Below are 18,227 nucleotides of genomic sequence, written 5' to 3' on the forward strand. Positions count from 1 at the left end.
GTATAAGTCAGACGGGTTGACAGTACCCGTTGTTTGACTTTCAAAATTCTTCCTACAATTTTTTTTTATTATTTGCAATTTGCAATTTTTTAAACAGATTTTTATGACTTCATGCATTAGATTGATATGGAAATTCGGTTACGGGCCAACTAAAAACCCCAAAGCAAAAAATATATTATTAAATATTAGATATTTTATTTAGTGATCCCCATCTAAAATCTGAAAATATTTCCCTCTGCATCTAAAAGAACATTGGGAAAATGTTTTATAACCTTGGAAAAGTGAGGAAATTTCGTGGTATTTGTGAAAGTAATTTCGTTAATCTCCTGGTATTGCTTCACTAAATTCATTAGATCTTTCAAGGGCACCAACTCCATCACCAACCAGTGCTGGATCACATAGTTAAAGGCATAAACCTGTAGCTTCATTAGACTTGGTTCCTGGCTGACATCATTGGCTTTATCCATAATTTTCTGCAGGACAAAAGGTGATTAAAGTATGCATGTATTTAATAATTAATATATATAAATTTATAACCAACCTCCATTAAAATCCTCTCCAGATCGAACATGTTGTGCCGAAACGCTAGTTCAAAAGCCGGAAAGATTTCATCTATTGGCCATTCGATCTCCTTCAATTTCTCGGAAAAGGAAAGCAGGAGCTCAGGCATGTTGTAGGCGCAGGACAGAATGAATATATCCCCCACCATACTCAATTGAACCAACGATGAGGTGATCTCAAAGGTATATATAAACTCTAGAAAAAGCTCCACGCTTTCTGGAGAAACTCCATTAATTTGAAGAACACCGTTCCATTGTTTATTTTGATACACATCATGCTCCAGTTTGTCGGAGGCGGTGGCCAGGAAAATCCGGTGGCAGCCGAATTTCTTGTAGCAGACACTGCCCTCCGGATCATCCGAAGGGGCACAGGTACTCAAAACATGTACCTGACAATCGGCATCGACTCCACTGCGAAAGTATTCCAATCGGCGGATTTTACTAGTTAAACGAGTGGGTTCACCCTCTGGGCTCGGGATTTCTCCAAAATTCGATTGCACAGAAGAAGCGTATTCCGATGCCACGGTGGGTCTCGGAACCACGGGAGTAACCCTGGGTTTGAAACTTAGAGGAGAACTACTCTCCTCTTGTGGCTCCTCATTTTCTCCATTCACGTGATCTTCCTCCTCCGCTTCCCAGAAAATATCCGCGGGAGAGTTCTTTTCAATGGTGCTACTCTGGTGGTTTTCGCCGGTGCCCTCTTCCCCAGAGTCTGACATTCCTGCCAGGAAAACCCCAATTTCGTATTTGATTTTGTGTCGTTTAAATAAACAGACCTCCCTAAAAAATCCCCAGTGACTATGAATTGTAAGCTACGTCGCCTGGATCTCCTGCGAAATGCCCAAAAATCGGATTGTGAGCTGCATGTGTGGTATCAGGACAAGGTTAAGGGTGAGCCCTCCCAGAGAATCTTCCGTTGCCACCAGGTGATGCTCATTTCTTCCTCCGAGGAGTTTGAGCGGTTGATAAGGGATACCGAATTTCAGAAGAACAAGGGTGTAATCAAAGTGGATGATGCCTCTCCCTCTGCCTATGAGGCCTTGCTCCTTTATATCTACACCTACGAGGTCTGCAATGCAGTCACCATCGACATGTGTGGCGATCTTATGCTGCTGGCTCAACGGTACAATATGCTGGACTTTTTCGACTGCTATATAGACAAACTGGCCCGTCAGGATTGGCCAATGGAGGTGGTGCTGCAAATATTTAATCTGGCCAGTGAGCACAATCATCTGGCATTAACAGATCTGGTGGCTAAGGTAAGGATGGATTAGGATGGAGTTTAGCTAAAAATGGTGTTAACTTTAAATAGTTTTTTTTAACTTTTAATGACACAGAATTGATCATTAAAAAAAAGTAAAATTAATAATCTTTAAAATTTTAAATATTTATTTATTTAATTTTAGGAAATTAATATAACTAATATAGCTTGAAATCCCTGTTTTTTCCAGAAAATTCTACCCATAGCCACCCAAGTTCTTACAGACAATTCCTTCCTGACGTTAAGCGTAAAGGATCTCAAGGCTTTGATGACAATACTAAAAAAAGAACAAATTCTTTCCGATCTGCAATTGCTTACAGCGCTTCAAAACTACCAGGAGGTAAACAATCTGCGCTACGACAACATGGAGCAGTTCCAGCTCTTTGTGGATGTGACCCACTTGTTTAACGACGTACTCTTCGAAGTCGATGGCACTTTAGTTCTGCCCGTGGAGGAGGAAATAATAATAAGAGAAAACGAGTCGGTTACCTCGGAGGCCGAAAGAAATAGTTTGTAAAACAAAAAGATTACATAGCTAGAGGGATCATTTATTGGAGAGTGGGGAAAAAACAAACAATCGGATTCGGAGCGGCTTACATAATAAATACTATCAATAATATTAATACCCGAAAGGGCCGAGGCCGGTGCAACAAAATAATCTTACAAATCAATCAACGGATGCAGCGGACTGGCAGGGAGTCCTAGGAAGTCGTGGTCATGGGCATGCGCGATTCCAGCGGCACCATCACCACATCGCCATCGATATCCTCGTCAATCACTAAGCTGCTTGGCTTGACGCTCTGGAAGTCTTCGCTGTCCAGCACCACGTCCTCCTCGTCCCCGCTCTCGGAAAGTTCCCCACCCATGCCCATTTTGTAGCCGTTGCTCTGTGGCTCCTCCTGTTTCTTGGCAGGCAGCGATTCTTTCTGCTCCCCCTTCTCTGGCTGAATCGCAGCATCGGCGTTAATCGCCAATCCGGTGGTGTTGGTCTCAAACTTGCAGACGACCGCAATACGAAGATTGACAATCAGTGAGTAGAGCTTCACCGCCGGTCCAACTTTGAGCTTCAGGTACTTGTCCAATTCGTTGCGCCCCAGCATTAGCAGTGCCCTGCCGTCAATGTCCTGATCCATGATTGTCTTGGCAATGTCCGCAGAGTCGAGGGCGCGCTCCACGTACTCGTAAACATCCCAGTTAGTCCAGTGCAGAGGATTGGTGCGTACCTGCTCCAAATCGAATGCGCTGTTCTGCTGCCAGAGGCGATAGTTTTGCAGGAACTGTGGTCCGTATTCCTTGACTATGGACTTGGCTATGGACAGAGAGCGCTGGTCCGGTAACTCCTCGGCGTCGCATTTATGCTCTTTCACAACCTTTTCTTGACGCGGAGACGTCTTCTCCTTTGGCTCATCCTTAACATCGGATTCCAGCTGGGGCTCCTCGGGCTGCGTGCTATCCTTAACGACCTGCTTAGCTTCGGAACTGGGCCGCTTTGGTTTTTTTGCCCAGCCGCGTCGGATCTTTTCGGGCGAGACGCGCGGTGGCTTCACCGTTTTGGAGCGCCACTGGCGCCAGTTTTCCGGCGCATACGGACAGCAATCCCGCAAAGCGTGTACGTTAAGATTGAAGCGCTTGGCATTGCCATAGCCCCGACATCCGTCCACGTCGCAGGGCATCAGGGACTTGGGTTGCAGAAAACCAGGCGGGGTTTCTAGCTCGTGCGAAGTGGCCTCGCACCAGCCGATGGGATGCAAATCCGGACTGTCGTCTTCTAGCCAGAAATAGTACTCCGTCGGCCAGCAGTCCAGGTGGAGTTGAACTCGGTAGCCCTTGCGAGTAACCACAGTGGCCGGGCGGATCAGGCAGGGATTGCGCTGGTCCACCACCTCCAGTTTCATGCGTGGCTGGTACTCCATGGGCTGTCGCGGGTTAAACAGCTCCTTTGAGGCCGCCACTCCGCCCACCTCTGATATGTAGTCCGCCCAGTTGAATACCGACTTCTGGTAATCCGGCGGAACGATCAGCTGCTGGCGACCCTCGTGCCAGCCGCAAGGATGGATGTAAGGTGAGCTGACGTGCACCCACAAGTCGTAGCAGTCGTCCCAGCCATCGAAGTGAACCCTTATACGCTCGTCCAGAATATCCGTAACGGTGGCCACGCAAATCTTGCCCGTGTCGTTTAGGTCTTCCGCCTCGAGGTGCATGCCCACGGCGAACCCGTTCCGAACTCCCATCTGCGGCTGCATGCTCAAGTGCGCAAAGAGGGAGCGCGGAGCCGCCTTGCCACCGGTTTTCACCAGATAGCGGCTCCAGCTGAAGCGCTCCGAGCTGTAGTCCTTGGGCGCCTGCAGTACGCGGGCCGTCTCGTCGCACCATCCAGGCGGAAAGATATCCTGCGAGTCGGCATTCACCCAAAAGTCATACATGGAGGAGTAACCATCAAAGCTAAGCTTCAGACGATAGCCGCGCACCTCGACGATGCTGCACACACAGAACAGCGAGCAGTTCTCCGGATCGATGGCCTCCAGCTTCATCCCACGCTCAAAGCAATTAGGAGTGATAGGAAATGGGTTGAGGAACAGGTGGATGGGCGCTGCCACATCCTTACCCTTAGTCTTGAGGTACTCGCTCCAGCGGAACGGCTTGCGAGCCTTGTCCTTTGGCCGCTGCTGCATCTGTTCTTGGATGGCAGCCAGCGACTTTGATTGAGACTTGTGGTTTCCCTGAGGTTTTTGTGATGGTTCTGGCACTGTTTCAGCTGTTTGCTCCACTTGCGTACGACTAATCTTGCTATCCTTTTGCGAGCTCTGCGGCAGACGACGTTTTTGAGCGCGTCGTACACAACTGACGGAGCAGTAATCTGAAAGAGAACATCATAGTTGACATATAGAGTTTCGAACTCTGCGAAAAGCCAATTTTTACTCACGTGGTGCCAGAAAATCGGCTGCAGGACCGTGACAGTTGCATCGCTGGCACAAGTAGAGCAGCGGATGGATGCTGCCTGAGGGTCTTCGGCCAGGACGATCGAACAGAGCCCGCTCAAAGTATCCTGCTGGTCCTTGGCGCGGTTCACAGCGCTCATTCAGCTGCAGGAGGTTCAAGCGATTCAACTCAAACCGCATCGTAGAGTTTTGCAGGTTGGCCGGCTGCTGGCCGCGCCACTTCAGCATGGTCAGGTTCTGCATCATGCTCTTCCTGAGTACACTAGCCCGACTGCCAACAGATGCTGCCGCCTCATGATCTTGTGACTTTTTTCCGTTCTTTAAGGCTAGACGTGATGGTATGTTATCAGTTAGCTTGGGAGGCGATGCCGTTTCCGAAACCGAAGTAGACGCTCTAGAGGAAGAGGATGGAGGAGAGGAGGAGGACGATTTGGGTGGTGAGGTGGGCACCTGTTCGTCGCAGCGCAATGAGCGCTCAAAGTCCTCCTTGGACAGCGGAAGGGACTCGGCCTTAATGATGCTTATGCCCGGAAGTTGACTGAGTTCTTCCGCGATATTCTTAACTGGCGAGCGAATCTCCTCCACATCGCTGTTGGACGAACTGCCGCTGGCACAGGATGAGATTGTTGTCACACAGGAGTCTTTTCTCACGGGTTTTGGTTTTGCCGCTGATCGACTGGTGGTGGAAATGGTTATGCCTGCGGGCAGAATGGGCATAACGATTTCCTTCTTTGGCGGCTTCTCCTTTTCCCTCTCCCTTTCCTGTTCCTTTTCATCCTCGCTTTCGTCGTCATCTATGGTGATGGTCTCGATGGGAGCACTGGGCTGCTCAATTACATCCACCTCCTTCGCCATAATGGCCACCGAATGTCGTCTCTCGTTGTTTGCAATCGGGGATGATGGCTGAGTAGCCACAAAGGATTTTGAACGCTGCAGCTTGGGGGATTCCTTTTCGACTGCTGGCTGGAGTTTAGGTTTTACGATTGGCTCTGGTTTCTGCAGTGGGGCAGGTTCCTTGGGCTTCTTGGTCTCCTTGGCTGGTCCATTTTTGGTCATTTCTTCCGGTTTCGTAGTGGGTTTAGGCGTGGGTTTGGCCACCTCCTGGTGTGAGTTCGATTTGGCTGCCATAACAGTGGGTGTATCCTGGATTGGTAGAGGAACTACCTTCATTGCTGGTGGTTTAGCTTTAATAAGGCTCTGGTTGTTATTCGTAGGCAGTTCTTCAGTGTTAATGGACATGGCTTTGACGGGAATAACCGCCTTAACTTGGCTGCTATTATTATTGTTATTGTTGTTGTTATTGTTGATTTGGGTAGTCCTGGCCATGTTTTCGCCACTGCTGCTTGGCGGGGGCACTAGTTTCTTGACATGATTGGCCTTGCTGAGCACCGGGGGATTGGGATTATTTTTGAACTGGTTGAACTTCAGACGCAACTTGTCCACCGCCACCTTGCTAAGTATCAATGGAGCACGTGGCTTGAGGGGATTGGCCAGTAAGGAGATTTGCGCTGGACCCGTGCTTGGAATCTGGACTGGTGCTATATAGGTAAACGACAAAAAAGTAAAAATTAGCATTTGACTTTTCTTTAATTAGTCAGCCAAAGGCAATCTTATCCTCCGCTGAACCCCGCCCGCCGATCCACAAAATCTTCTCCTCTTATTGCAAGTTGCAAAAACCTGATCGTCATCATCATTGTCGTTTGTGTTTTTTATTTATTTTTTCTTGCTGCTGTTGCTGCTACCCCGCCTTTTGCATATTGCTATTGATAAAACCAGCATATATAGAGAAGAGTAATAAATGTATTTCGTACTTTCGTTTTTCAATCGGTGTCGGTGTTCCCATTACGGAATGTAACTATCTTAAATGATTGAATTTATATCTGAAAATCGGCACACGCACACAAACCCTATTAATTCGGCTCGTTTGAAATCGTTTTTGGTGTTATGAAATGTGCAGCAGTCGAAGAGCAACTAAAAACTAAACCCGCAGCAATGCGAGCAACGAAAGTAAACTATAAAGATTGCCCCGCACACACAGACACACACACACACACACACACATATATTCGCACTCGAGCACTGTCCATTTTCCATTTTCCGGATTACCTTTCGATTCGGGATCCATTGAGAATCCTATTTTGGGATCGGGGGGTCTAACTTATATAATGTGGGTCGGGGGAAACCCTACTCACCCGCTTGTATTTTCTTTGGAAGCTCTGTTTTGTTAAGCAGTGTAATTGGCGCTCCTGCTCCTGCAGCACCACCTGCTCCCGATCCTCCTGCTCCAGCTGGCGTCATGGTGGCTATGCCATTGCTGTGGATAGTCAGACTATTTTTGTTCAAAGGCGTCCCAGAACGTATCACCACTGGCTGGGGACTGGGTGCAGGTCCTCCTAACAAATTGGTCTTGCGATTGGGTGCAAGTATGGCCACCAAAGGCTGGCTGGGGTTACTGGCCGAAGGAACTAACTGGAAAAATGGAGCAGTTCCTGCGCTGGGTGCCGATCCTGTCGGGTTTTTTAGTGAACCCGGAACAATGTTCACCGTCGTCAGTTTGGTTTTCATCGGCTGGACATTGCTGATGGTGATGTTGCAGGTCTTGTTTGATCCCATGGATGCGAGAGGCAAAAATCGGAGTTCCTCCTTACGAGGAGCCAGGGTCAGGAGACTACTGCCATTTCCGCCGGAGACGGAGACGCCTCCAGAACCATTGGTTGTTCCTCCTCCGTTCGTTGGCGATACCGAGATGGCCGAATCCCTCTGGATTTGCTTAGCCTCCGCCGTGGCCATCGACATTGGCAGCATTGGTGTCTTTTATCTTTCAAATATGTTTTCTTTATATTCCCTAACGGAATTCAGCACACTTTAACTAATAAAAAAGCAACGTTAATTCTTCCCCGTTCTCGCGTCTTTACAATTTTTGTACGTTGAGGCGCACAAAAGTTTTTGGCATTTTACACTCTGCACTGAATTTAGTATTTTTTTTATTCCTGTTTTGCACTTCTGTTATTATTGTTATTCAAAAATTTTTTGTCTGCCTTTTAATTATTATTTTCCTCTTTGGCACTCACTTGTTACATTTTCGCAATACAACGTATATTGAAGTTTTCAAATAAAAGTTATTGTTTTCGCGCGTTTATTTGCACTCATTGTATGTATTTATCGACTTTGGTATTATTTAATGATGGTATTATTTAATGATTAGGATGGCGATTTTCTTTTAAATGTTTACGGTTATTTTTGTTTTTGATTTGACCTGTTAGGGGTTGAAAAGGGTTTAGATTAAATATATATTCTTAACATTAACTAAGTTTATGATTAAGTTAACAATTTCCGCTTCTTAAATGAACCAAATCCTTTGTAAATTTTGTTGATGTTCGTGAAACATTTGAACTCTTTTTAAATGTCCTCTCTCAAAACTGTTAATTAAACTTTAACTAATAACTTCTACATAAATTTGCAAATCATTTTTATTGCTAGATCTGTTTTGTTAAAGACATCTTCCGACGAATTCCCCGCGGCCTTTTGTCATCATCCCCTTAGCCAACTACGGTCACACTGGATACATATTGAATTTTGATACCATTTTTAGTTATGCTGCCCAAAGATTTTTTGTTATCTCAAAAATGACCTGTCCCTATTTATAGCCCATTTGTAGTTATATCCCTCATTTATGGTTTTATGTATGAACTAAAATTGCGAACCTAAATCGGATCTTCCTTGCCGACGTTACGTAGTGCTCCCAATGTCACAAGAACATAAACGTCTTATCTGGGTTTGGAAGAACTGGCAGGGATTTTAGCAAGAACTAAATGGCTTTTGGCCTTAATTTTTTCATTTCTAGAAAGCCTACACCTTTGTTTCGCCGAATCCAACTGATTACTTACCTTTAATAAATTCCGTTTTGCCCGCGGAGCGTAGCGAAATGTGCAGCCTCAAAGGAGGCGGAAACCAGGATACTGGGATGATGTTCGAAGAGAGCTCACTAATAAAATGACAAACAATTAGATAAGGATACAGGTAAAACCTAAAATTATGCTTTCAAACGCTTACCTGCTTTTTCCGTTTGATTGAACGGCGGATTGTTGTTGCGAGGGTGTTAAATGCGTTCGACCTCGTACAATTGTGGCAAACTGGGTACGAAGATGAATACGCACTGAAATCTTCTTAAAATCGACACAGTTGTGGACCACTGTTCTTAAGTTTTGTTAACAAGAAACTCGGCTCCAAGTCGGGGAAATCCGAACTCCTTTAAAAACGGAAGCGTTCTGTCCAGCGATATTAAAAACTGCAAAAGCATGTGTGTATTTTAATTTCTATGATCGAACGACTAAGGTGGCAACTCTGGCCCCGAATTGTGTGCGCCTGTTGTCGGTTATTTTGAAAAGGCGGAAATAAACCTACTCAAGCTGCTTTGTTTCACTTTGGATTTTTCTTGTTAAATACCTTTTCTAAAACGAACTTCTGATTGTTACATATTTTGCGTAAACAAACTTTCGGGTCGGCTATAATCTATAATCTCTAAGGCACAACCAAAAATAGCTTGAAGTGGAATAAGGAAAAAATTTATTCACAGAACTTACAAAAGGAAAGGATTTTTCAAACACATTTAAAAACTTTTAAGTAAATAAACTTACTGTACTGTTATCTTTATAGTATTTGTTTAATGTCTAATAATTGCAACTGCTTCTTCTTTCTTATAAAACGTCTTCTAGTGCTGGAAAGTGCCGGCCTTTTCAAACAACGGCAGCGCCTGCAACCAGTGTTGCTTATCGTCGCATAGCCCAAAGTGGTAGTTTTTCTTTTTCCGTGTCAATTTTTAAGTGAAAATTTAGCGAAAGTTTACTGAATAAAAGTTATAATCGACAGAAAGGACCTTTAAATATAGCCAGCCATGTCCCTGTTAAATAACGATGACAGCATTCCTAATATGGATGAAGATCCGCAGGGTGAGTGAAATTTTTTTTGTAGGTGGGCGAGTCCCAAATGATGATGTTATCAATTATTATTCCTTGAAAAAAAACAGTGGTTATTCAGGACGACGAACCCTCGGCGACGGGGCACATGCCCAATGGAAGATCGATGGACTCACTGCGCTCCTCCTTCACCAACAGGAGCTCCACGCCGGACTCTTCGCACAATTCACTGGAGGCCATGGAAATGGCACAGGACGATAGGGAGGAAAAGGCCCGGCTTATCACGCAGGTCCTGGAACTCCAAAATACCCTAGATGATCTGTCGCAACGAGTCGATTCCGTCAAGGAGGAGAATCTCAAGCTACGCTCTGAAAACCAAGTGCTGGGCCAGTACATCGAGAACCTGATGTCTGCGTCCTCGGTGTTCCAGTCCACGAGTCCCAATGCCGCGAAGAAGAAGTAGTCCTCCGTGCTCCGGAAGTGGAAACCAAAAACCATCTCAAATATGCCTTCTCGTTCACGCTAGAGCTACATATATTTTAATCTTAAACAATCGAAATTAAGCTATTGCAATGTTGTTTCCGTTGCCCAAACGTCGAATTTGTCTTTATTTAGGCTTAAGCTTATGGCGCGCTATGTATTTTATACATTACATAAAAGTAATTTATTTATATAGATAATTAATAAATCAATACCACCCCCTCGCAATTAAAGATTTCAAAAAGATAATGGCTGGCAACTCTGATAAGACAGCTATTTGTAACAGTCGTTCAAAAACCAATTCAGCTGCAGCATTCTTTTTAGTTTCATTTTTCTATATATAAAAGCTGTTATTGTAGAGATAGCTTATAAGTCAGCATTATCCAGCGTTAGGGCAATCTAAAAGCAAGGGCTGCCACCTATGCTACAGCATGGCAACCCTGCTCCACCAGCTGTTCGCTGTGGTCGTGCAACAACAAATTCAGCAGCGAGCTGGAAGTTCTATTTTCGTATTCGGAAAACGTAGAAAGCGTGTTAAAATCGTAGGCACCGAAAATTGTCGAAAACTGCTGTGAAATCCTGAAAAAAACGAAGAAACTGATCGCTGGATTGCTCATAAACAACTTAACCAGGAAGAAAAGTGATTGCGAAATACGCTGCAAAAGGTGTGTGTGTGTGCGCCAGTGCATTGTGTGTGTGGGCAAAACAAAACATTTGCGTTGTTGTTTTTTCCTGTATAGTATTTATATTTAAGTGCAAAATTTCAATTTTTGTGTCTGTTAAAGGAAAACAAACTCTTAGCTCGCCTTTCTTTGTGTTTAAAATCTCGCCCCCCTCCCGCTCGATCTTATGAAAAAGCAACAACAATCCCGACAGCGGCCAGTGTTGTAAATCGACCCACACACACATACACGCTGCATTTATTATTTTTTAATATGCACCTTATTTTGAATGCCACCGCCCACTCCGCCCCTTGCCCGCACCACCCACGCATTTGCGTCAACAGAGGAAGCCAGACGTCATAATCGCATCACTCGGAAACGCAGCCGACGTCCACATTTTATGGCGGAAGCAGCAGCCGTCAATCTGTTTATCAAAGGACAACTTTAAAGGTTCACCCAATCCGCGCCAGCAACGGCAGCCAGCCAACATGTTTTGACCTCCCACTTGGCACAGCTGGAGCGCCTGCTGCTCTTCTCTGTTTCCCCTGCCATTTCGTCATCCATTTCTGGGCAACCCAAACTTCATAGCAAACAAACCACTCACTCACTCATCCGCCTGGCCCAACCATGTCCTTCTCCGACTTTGATGCTATTTACGAGGATGAGCAGCTCGACGATCTGGAGCACTTCCAGGATCAAACGGTCGCGCCGGTTCAGGAGCCTATCATTATTCGCGGCGCGGGAAACATGACGGTGTAAGTACATAGGTCTGCGATACGGCATAAGCGATAAGGCGAAGAACTGAAAACCCACAGAGATAGAGTAGTTTGTACTTCGTAACCTAACTCCATTCAGAAAGACAGTTATCTCCACTTTACATATATCAGTAAGAAGTAATACAGTTGAGGTTAATGTACAACACTATTGATAGATAAAGTTTTAAATAATTATTTTAGTTTATATCAGAACTTGGTAGCATTGTTGTTTTGTATTTCCAACTGAAAGGAGGCATTGAGAACATGATGGTAATGATAACATTTAATTTAGCTTTTTTAGGAACCATTAAAAAATCAAGTAGATAAAGAGAATTATAATAGGGACTCTTGATATCAATGTTCAATATTTATTAGCAGCTGTGAAAACAACATTATTTTCAATAATACTGCTCGGCACCCAAATAAAATGTAGTTCAAGGTAACTGCCGCCTAATTTCGGCATAGGTGCTTGCTATTGATACCACTTGACCCCTTTTTTTTGTTAGGTGGCGTTGGTGCTGTCAATTACAGGTTGCATAAGAGATGAGTCAGGGCATAATATTTGCACCGCTTGATAATTACCTTTACTAATTTACTTGATTTCCCATACACGCTCACAGATTTGGCTTAAGCAATCGCTTCAACGCGGAGTTCCCCTGCGGTTTGCTGTCCCGCGTGGCTCCAGAAGAATTCAAGGCGACGGTGGGCCGGATTAACGGAGTGCTAAAGAAATCCCTACCCGTCAACGTTAAGTGGCTTTTTTGCGGCTGTGTTTGTTGTTGCTGCACTCTCGGCTGTTCCCTCTGGCCCGTCATTTGTCTCAGCAAACGCGTAAGATTAAAATTTATCTGAATACGCCGTTATGGTCACGTAATCGGAAATTAATTCCTCTTGCAGACACAACTTACCCTAGACAAGCTGTTTGAATGGGAGAATAATCATCTATATCATAAGCTGGGCCTGCACTGGCGACTGCATAAGCAACAATGTGATTCCAATTCCATGATGGAGTATGTTATTTTAATTGAATTTATACCCAAAACGCCAATCTATCGACCCGACTAAATGCCGAATGGAGAAGGGTGGGTCGTGGGCGCGTTAACGCTGGGTAATTGTAATTGTAAAATAAACACTAGCTGCTAACACTTTGCTTTAGGCGATTACGGATCGTGCAAATCTGCGGAGATAGGAGTACACTAATCCATAGGTCAGGCAGGCAAGCACAGCACACAATGGGCATTACCTAATTAGTGCACTCGCAGATTGTCATTTTAAGCTAGTACTATTTAATGTTTAGTTTAAAACTAATTTTTGCAAAAATACTAGCTAGTAAGATTGTTTTTTCGTAACTTTAGGGCGCTTCACCCTGATTATTGATTTCGTTTAGTTGTAAATTCAAATTTGTGTTTTAAAACTAATGCAATATTAAATACATTTCTTGATAGGAAATTTAATTGATTTTACAAACTATGTGTTTTTTTGTAAGGGTAAATTTCCACTACCAATCTTTACTAAAAATAAATGTTCTTTTGTTATTGTACAAGGTACATATATATTTTGATATATATAATATGGTTACCTAAGTATTTTGTGGTTTTAATAACTTTACAGCACTTTAGGGCATAGACGGTCGATGAACAATAAATACAGTAGTTTACTTTAGGTTTCATTTATGTATTAATGCTTAAATATAATCAAGTCTTTTAACAATGCGCGGGTTCTGGCTCTAGGAATATATATAGGATATAGCTTAAGGAATGTGGTTGGAATGAATCGGTATTAACAATGGTGTTTGCCTTGAAGGGATAATACTTAGAAATGGGAAGGAATGTTGGGGAGAAGCCTACTGCTCTTCCCCGAGGATTTCCACCTGGTTGGAGCACTCAGACATGGCTAGCGTTGACATTTCCAAGTCGCTATCGTTGCCCAGGTTTTCTTCATCATCTTCATCTTCCTCCTCGCCATCCTCCTCTTCATCGTTTTCGTCCTCATCGTCTAGTTCATGATCTTCATCTTCAGGCTCCCCAATAGTTTCCTCAACTTCATCATCAGCTTCCCCATCTCCCACCAAGTTTTCCTCTTCGCTTTCGGGAGCTTTCAGCTCTGTTTCCGGCTCAAACGGCATCTGAGTTTCGGGAATGTCCCTGTTCTTAGGCTCTGTCTCGGTTTTAGCTGCCTCGGTATTTTCGTTAACCAGCTCTCTTGCTGTTTTTAGCAACGCATTCGTTTGCCTTCGCAGTGCCTGCATTACTATCGTGTCCTGTTTCATCTGGAACTCATGCTCCCGTCGCGCGATCTCCTTTTGCTGCATGAAAAAGTCTTGCAGCATCTCTTTTTGAGCCGATCGCATAGCAGTGGCCAGTTGAGTGAGCTCCTTGGCGAACATCTCCTCCTTGCGCTTCATACGCTGCTTTGTCTCCTCCTCGCTCGTTTTCTTTTTACTTTCCTCCCCCATCACAGAGTGAGATCGAATTCCCTTCGGCGTTGATTCGTACAAATTGGAGCTGCGCTGTAGCTTCACGGGCACAGGCATGCCCATGACCGGACTCTGTCCCATCCGACGCTTTCGCGACTGAAGCTGCTGATGCTGCATCGGGGTCAACTGGTGGGAGGACATCATGTGGGCCTGTCTGCTGGTGGAGGCGCCTGTCTGTTGCCCGGACATCGGGTATTTCGGCGGCGGTCCCCGGCCCAAGAGGGCAGCCATCGTAGACGGCGACTGCGGTGGACTGGTCATCGATTGTTCCAGATCAGGGATCATGCGCTCCGGTCGCAGCGAGTAGCCCGTATCCCTCATCGGCACCGTCTTCATGCGCATGCCCGTCGGCTGGACACTGACGTCCCTAGGCAAACGCAATCCGGATTGGCTGCTATTCGGATTCTGCTTGCGGGGCAACATCAGCTTGCTATGCGGATGCACAAAGTTGATGCTACTAGTGCTCGGCAGCGGCAGGGATCGGCCCATCTGTCCCGGACTGGGCAGCTGTTGTCCCATCTTGGAAAGCGACGGCGGCGGGCGATCGATCTGCAAAATGCCATGGGTGGGTCGCCGCAGATCGTCCTTGGCAAAGGAGGCTACGCGCAGGGGAGGGGGAACCGCTGGAGTGGACGAGTAAGCCGAATCATCGTCGGTCTCGTCCAACGCCATTGGAGGCGGTGAGGGCGAGGCTGGCGCTGTAGGCGGCGGTGTATTTGTTGTGTCCATGCCGAGGTCCATGTCGGGTTCGTGCTTCACGGAAACTATGAACGGCATGTGTGGCATGTCCTCCTGATCCTGATTGTCGGCGTGTGAGCTTTCAGCCTCGTAGTCAAACGACTCCATATCAGGTTCGGATACCAAGTCCGGCTTCTGAGACGTTTCATAGCCTAAAATGCATATGTAATACATAATATGTAAGTATTAAATTATGTATTTGTCAAATTATAATGCTCTGTGAAATCAAATAAAATCAAATTGTCTAATTTCCCACTGACCGCATAGGGCATTCAAAAAAAAAAAAAAAAAAACACATAATGTTTAGAACTCTTTTATTGCCATTTTTAGCATTATCGGATATCATTTTTATTTACTTGGAAATCTCGCATGTACCGCAATTAATTTTATAGAAATTATATCACTGATGGTAAATTATCACTTTTTCAATTAATGGGTCATAATGGAAACAATTTTCCTAATGAATGCATTTTGCATTCCTTAAATTCCAAATTTATTTACAAACCAGATACCGGATACGTACCCGTAAGCGAATTTATATTTTTAGATAATCAAAGTTTGAATCGACAACGTGACTCACCTGTATCGATTGGCTCCGGTTTTATGGGTCCCAGTCGGAAGCCGAAGATCGGATGTTCCACGCCCAGGATGTCCTCCTTGGCTTCCTCGCCGGTCGTCTTGGAGCTATCCATTGAGTTTCCGCATTCGCTAAGACTGCCGTTGACATTGCCGCTGCTGCCGCCATGATTCGTGTCCCTTAGCATTCGGCAGAGCACCCGGTAGACCTCCTCGGGCACAACCTTGGGCACTCCCGTTCCGTGGCGCGTTGTCGTGTTGTACGTCGACTTAAGGAACTTCCACTTGGTCCAGATTTGCATGCTGGACTTTTTCACGTAGCCCTTGCTGCGCATCACCTCCTCGATCTGCCGGAAAACGTACTCGCTCTTCACGTTACGGTCGTTTAGCTGCTCCAGGGCGTTAACGTTCTGCATGATGTTTAGCATCTCCAGCATTTCCGCCCGGCTCCACAGGTTGCGTTCCGGACGAGAGTTTGAACTCAGGGATTCAGACTTGACGGAGCTGCCAGCTGAGTAGGGTGGCGACAAGTGCGCCTTAATGCGCATGGGCGTCAGTAGTCCGTCGACATCGCCCACCACTCCATTGCCCGTGGATGCGGTCTGCAGAAGGTGGTTGATGTCCTGCCCGCTCGGATGGCTCGGGATGTGACCTTGGCTCTGACGCATGTTGTGCTCCACTTTGCTCAGCAGTCGCATCTTCGTGTGGGCAGCCACTGTCGTCGGCGGCGACGAGGAGGAGCTGGAGCTGGGCGCTCCTGCAGGTCCGTGACTGCCAGACGACGGTGAGCTATCGTTCAGGCCCAGATAACGTGGCATTAACATGGATGTTTTGTTGATGGCGCAATCCTCGGAACCTGGAGTAACTGCACCTGTTAGAAATAAGCAGTCGAATATTTCAATATTAGTTTGGAAAAAAAGTTTTTAAAACTGAACCAATATTGAATAACTTTTTGACACCAAAAGTTTTGGAAAACTTGCAAACATAAAATGTATGGCCTGAGAATGTGACACTTGTGGTTTCAAAACTGAATCACTACCACTTACATAACCCACTGTTCTTTATGCCAAGTTTAATTTAAACTTATAACAGGTGTTTTAACGTTTGTACAAACATTAATATTCGAACACAAAACTTTTTTCTTTCCACCAATATGCATTTCAACTTAAATTTATAAAAAGATTTTCTATTGTTCACCCAGGGAAAACATCTACTTGCTTTGTGTACTTTAACCTACTCAATATCAACATTCCAGCTTGTTGGCTTTGTGCCAAAGGAAAAAATCCAGTTTTGGATTTTTTTGTCAAAAGTAACTATCTTCGATTCGGCTATCTTTCGGTTTTCGTCTTCAGAATCCACCACCAACTTAATATTTACTTCCATATACACATTTGTTTGTGTGAAGTTGACGTGTTTCCAACTATTTAACACATTCCAAAACCTATCAAAAGTGGCAACTCACCGACACGCTCGCCAGTGAGAAAATACACGAAAACGAAAAGAGCTTACAAATCTAAACCGAGGAAATATATATATTTTTTATCGATTTTGATTATTTCAAAACGAATAATGGCCGCAAAGAAAAACGTAAAAAACACTCTCCCGCATACAGATACATTCGTAAAGTCAAGCGAGGCAAGTGGAACACACTCAATAACAGAACATTTTCGAGATAGTGATTTCCAAATGCAAGTAAACAAGATAGCGTTTAATATAGCGTTGAAATACGTTTTTTAGAAGGCGATTACGTATCTTACACTTATGAGTATACGCAAGAAAAGAGTAAACAATGAATGAAATTATGCGAAAGTGGCGGGATGAAACTAGAATTGAATCTCAAATTTTGAGTAATTCTCTAGCGACTCAAGATTGGCACAGTGGTCGGGGTAGCTTAAAATCGAATATTACTATAAAGTAAGCTTAGATTTCAAAAATGGGTTCCAACATCTCGTGGGATGAACTAATAAATTCCGGAATTGCACTCTAACCACGGACGGAAATGTAATTGCCAACTTAATTTAAATCGCCTGCGGGCACTGTAATGCAAAAGATACGATAATAAGCTGTTGGCGGGAGGGCAGGGGGATTAGAAGGAGACAGAGAGAGTTGCGAGAGAGCGGCGTGGCGAGAGAGTAAGCCAATTCTTTTCGGCTTTAGCACTCTCTTTCTCTCTCTCGTCTCAGCTCGGTTCACCAACACACTGCCACTCACGAATTTACGCTTATTATGTGTTGAGAATTTTTCAAGAAAAAGAACAAAACGTAACCGTTAAGTTTTCCTCAATATTAAAAATTGTCCATTGACAAGCGGTTCACACAATTTGAGCTAATCAGTTAAATGTCCCCGCTGATATTTTAATGCACATGCCAGCCAACAAGCTTTAAATAAATCGACTTAAACATTTAACTATTTCTAAAGCAGAGCAACACCTTGCACACCGACACACACACACAGGCACTTACCAGCAGCAGGAGCACGAAAGAGAGTAAAAGAGAGCGTTTTCAAGTGTTTTCAAGCGTCGAAAAAGCAAACCGTCGCCGTTAACGACGATTTCAATACTGTTTCATATTTCAATACTACAACTCGAAAAAGCGACGAACGGGCCTACAAAAACCCAACTATATACACATGCAAGTATACGGCCACCTGGGGCTGTGTGCGTGTGCGCTTCGGCGTTATATATATTCGGAAGGTACAAATAATGGTTATGGTCGCTAGTTGTTTTTGAGATTGCGAGAGATTGCCGGAGAGACAGTTGCCTATTATTTTTTATTTTCGCTTTTTCTTCTTTCGCTGCCATTTACGTTTTTTATTTCGCTCTTTTTTTTAAGAACGGGGTTATTTCGGGGAATATATAAATTTAT

The 18,227-nt window shown here is 44.7% G+C and overlaps 6 protein-coding genes across 8 annotated transcripts; 3 read left to right on the forward strand and 3 right to left on the reverse strand.

Annotated features, from left to right (window-relative positions):
• Window positions 1–173: 173 nt before the first annotated feature.
• On the reverse strand, window positions 174–1,359 carry LOC108088408. Its single transcript, XM_017186165.2, has 2 exons — window positions 542–1,359; window positions 174–473 (listed from the first exon to the last, which is right to left on the reverse strand). Exons 1-2 carry the CDS (start codon window positions 1,277–1,279, stop codon window positions 213–215), a joined length of 999 nt encoding a protein of 332 aa, XP_017041654.1. The 5' UTR covers window positions 1,280–1,359; the 3' UTR covers window positions 174–212.
• Window positions 1,295–2,460, forward strand: LOC108088409. Of its 3 annotated transcripts, none has more exons than XM_017186167.2 (3): window positions 1,312–1,451; window positions 1,511–1,819; window positions 2,012–2,460. In XM_017186167.2, the coding sequence occupies exons 1-3, from the start codon at window positions 1,398–1,400 to the stop codon at window positions 2,336–2,338; spliced, it is 690 nt and encodes a 229-aa protein (XP_017041656.1). In that variant the 5' UTR covers window positions 1,312–1,397; the 3' UTR covers window positions 2,339–2,460. The 3 variants fall into 3 exon arrangements, with proteins under 3 accessions (XP_017041655.1, XP_017041656.1, XP_017041657.1); XM_017186168.2 differs by having other exon boundaries at window positions 1,514–1,819; XM_017186166.2 differs by having other exon boundaries at window positions 1,295–1,819.
• Window positions 2,349–9,497, reverse strand: LOC108088406. Its single transcript, XM_017186161.1, has 6 exons — window positions 9,398–9,497; window positions 8,814–9,048; window positions 8,648–8,745; window positions 6,953–8,016; window positions 4,745–6,298; window positions 2,349–4,678 (listed from the first exon to the last, which is right to left on the reverse strand). Exons 4-6 carry the CDS (start codon window positions 7,563–7,565, stop codon window positions 2,523–2,525), a joined length of 4,323 nt encoding a protein of 1,440 aa, XP_017041650.1. The 5' UTR covers window positions 7,566–8,016; window positions 8,648–8,745; window positions 8,814–9,048; window positions 9,398–9,497; the 3' UTR covers window positions 2,349–2,522.
• A 24-nt stretch (window positions 9,498–9,521) lies between these two features.
• LOC108088411 (short coiled-coil protein B) lies at window positions 9,522–10,384 on the forward strand. The gene is made up of 2 exons (XM_017186170.1): window positions 9,522–9,709; window positions 9,787–10,384. Exons 1-2 carry the CDS (start codon window positions 9,655–9,657, stop codon window positions 10,137–10,139), a joined length of 408 nt encoding a protein of 135 aa, XP_017041659.1. The 5' UTR covers window positions 9,522–9,654; the 3' UTR covers window positions 10,140–10,384.
• A 207-nt stretch (window positions 10,385–10,591) lies between these two features.
• Window positions 10,592–13,040, forward strand: LOC108088410 (cysteine-rich hydrophobic domain-containing protein 2). The gene is made up of 4 exons (XM_017186169.2): window positions 10,592–10,821; window positions 11,163–11,573; window positions 12,194–12,404; window positions 12,471–13,040. Exons 2-4 carry the CDS (start codon window positions 11,446–11,448, stop codon window positions 12,636–12,638), a joined length of 507 nt encoding a protein of 168 aa, XP_017041658.1. The 5' UTR covers window positions 10,592–10,821; window positions 11,163–11,445; the 3' UTR covers window positions 12,639–13,040.
• A 186-nt stretch (window positions 13,041–13,226) lies between these two features.
• Window positions 13,227–17,930, reverse strand: LOC108088407 (histone-lysine N-methyltransferase SETD1B). The gene is made up of 3 exons (XM_017186164.1): window positions 17,826–17,930; window positions 15,368–16,234; window positions 13,227–14,939 (listed from the first exon to the last, which is right to left on the reverse strand). The coding sequence occupies exons 2-3, from the start codon at window positions 16,185–16,187 to the stop codon at window positions 13,417–13,419; spliced, it is 2,343 nt and encodes a 780-aa protein (XP_017041653.1). The 5' UTR covers window positions 16,188–16,234; window positions 17,826–17,930; the 3' UTR covers window positions 13,227–13,416.
• Window positions 17,931–18,227: the final 297 nt, after the last annotated feature.

The sequence above is a fragment of the Drosophila ficusphila genome, unplaced genomic scaffold (assembly GCF_018152265.1).
Source record: "Drosophila ficusphila isolate 14025-0441.05 unplaced genomic scaffold, ASM1815226v1 contig_791, whole genome shotgun sequence".
NCBI classification, from domain to species: Eukaryota; Metazoa; Arthropoda; class Insecta; order Diptera; family Drosophilidae; genus Drosophila; species Drosophila ficusphila.

Bases quoted from the DNA above. Each gene is read 5' to 3' on its own strand.
- LOC108088409 (XM_017186166.2), top strand. From the start codon at position 1,361: ATGAATTGTAAGCTACGTCGCCTGGATCTCCTGCGAAATGCCCAAAAA. The intron at 1,820-2,011 runs GTAAGGATGGAT...TGTTTTTTCCAG, and splicing joins TAACAGATCTGGTGGCTAAG to AAAATTCTACCCATAGCCAC.
- LOC108088410 (XM_017186169.2), top strand. From the start codon at position 11,446: ATGTCCTTCTCCGACTTTGATGCTATTTACGAGGATGAGCAGCTCGAC. The intron at 11,574-12,193 runs GTAAGTACATAG...ACACGCTCACAG, and splicing joins GGCGCGGGAAACATGACGGT to ATTTGGCTTAAGCAATCGCT. The intron at 12,405-12,470 runs GTAAGATTAAAA...TTCCTCTTGCAG, and splicing joins TCATTTGTCTCAGCAAACGC to ACACAACTTACCCTAGACAA.
- LOC108088406 (XM_017186161.1), bottom strand. From the start codon at position 7,565: ATGCTGCCAATGTCGATGGCCACGGCGGAGGCTAAGCAAATCCAGAGG. The intron at 6,299-6,952 runs GTGAGTAGGGTT...TTACCTATATAG, and splicing joins TCCAAAGAAAATACAAGCGG to CACCAGTCCAGATTCCAAGC. The intron at 4,679-4,744 runs GTGAGTAAAAAT...GTTCTCTTTCAG, and splicing joins AGCCGATTTTCTGGCACCAC to ATTACTGCTCCGTCAGTTGT.
- LOC108088411 (XM_017186170.1), top strand. From the start codon at position 9,655: ATGTCCCTGTTAAATAACGATGACAGCATTCCTAATATGGATGAAGAT. The intron at 9,710-9,786 runs GTGAGTGAAATT...GAAAAAAAACAG, and splicing joins TATGGATGAAGATCCGCAGG to TGGTTATTCAGGACGACGAA.
- LOC108088408 (XM_017186165.2), bottom strand. From the start codon at position 1,279: ATGTCAGACTCTGGGGAAGAGGGCACCGGCGAAAACCACCAGAGTAGC. The intron at 474-541 runs GTTGGTTATAAA...TTTGTCCTGCAG, and splicing joins TGGAGAGGATTTTAATGGAG to AAAATTATGGATAAAGCCAA.
- LOC108088407 (XM_017186164.1), bottom strand. From the start codon at position 16,187: ATGTTAATGCCACGTTATCTGGGCCTGAACGATAGCTCACCGTCGTCT. The intron at 14,940-15,367 runs GTGAGTCACGTT...TATGCATTTTAG, and splicing joins ACCGGAGCCAATCGATACAG to GCTATGAAACGTCTCAGAAG.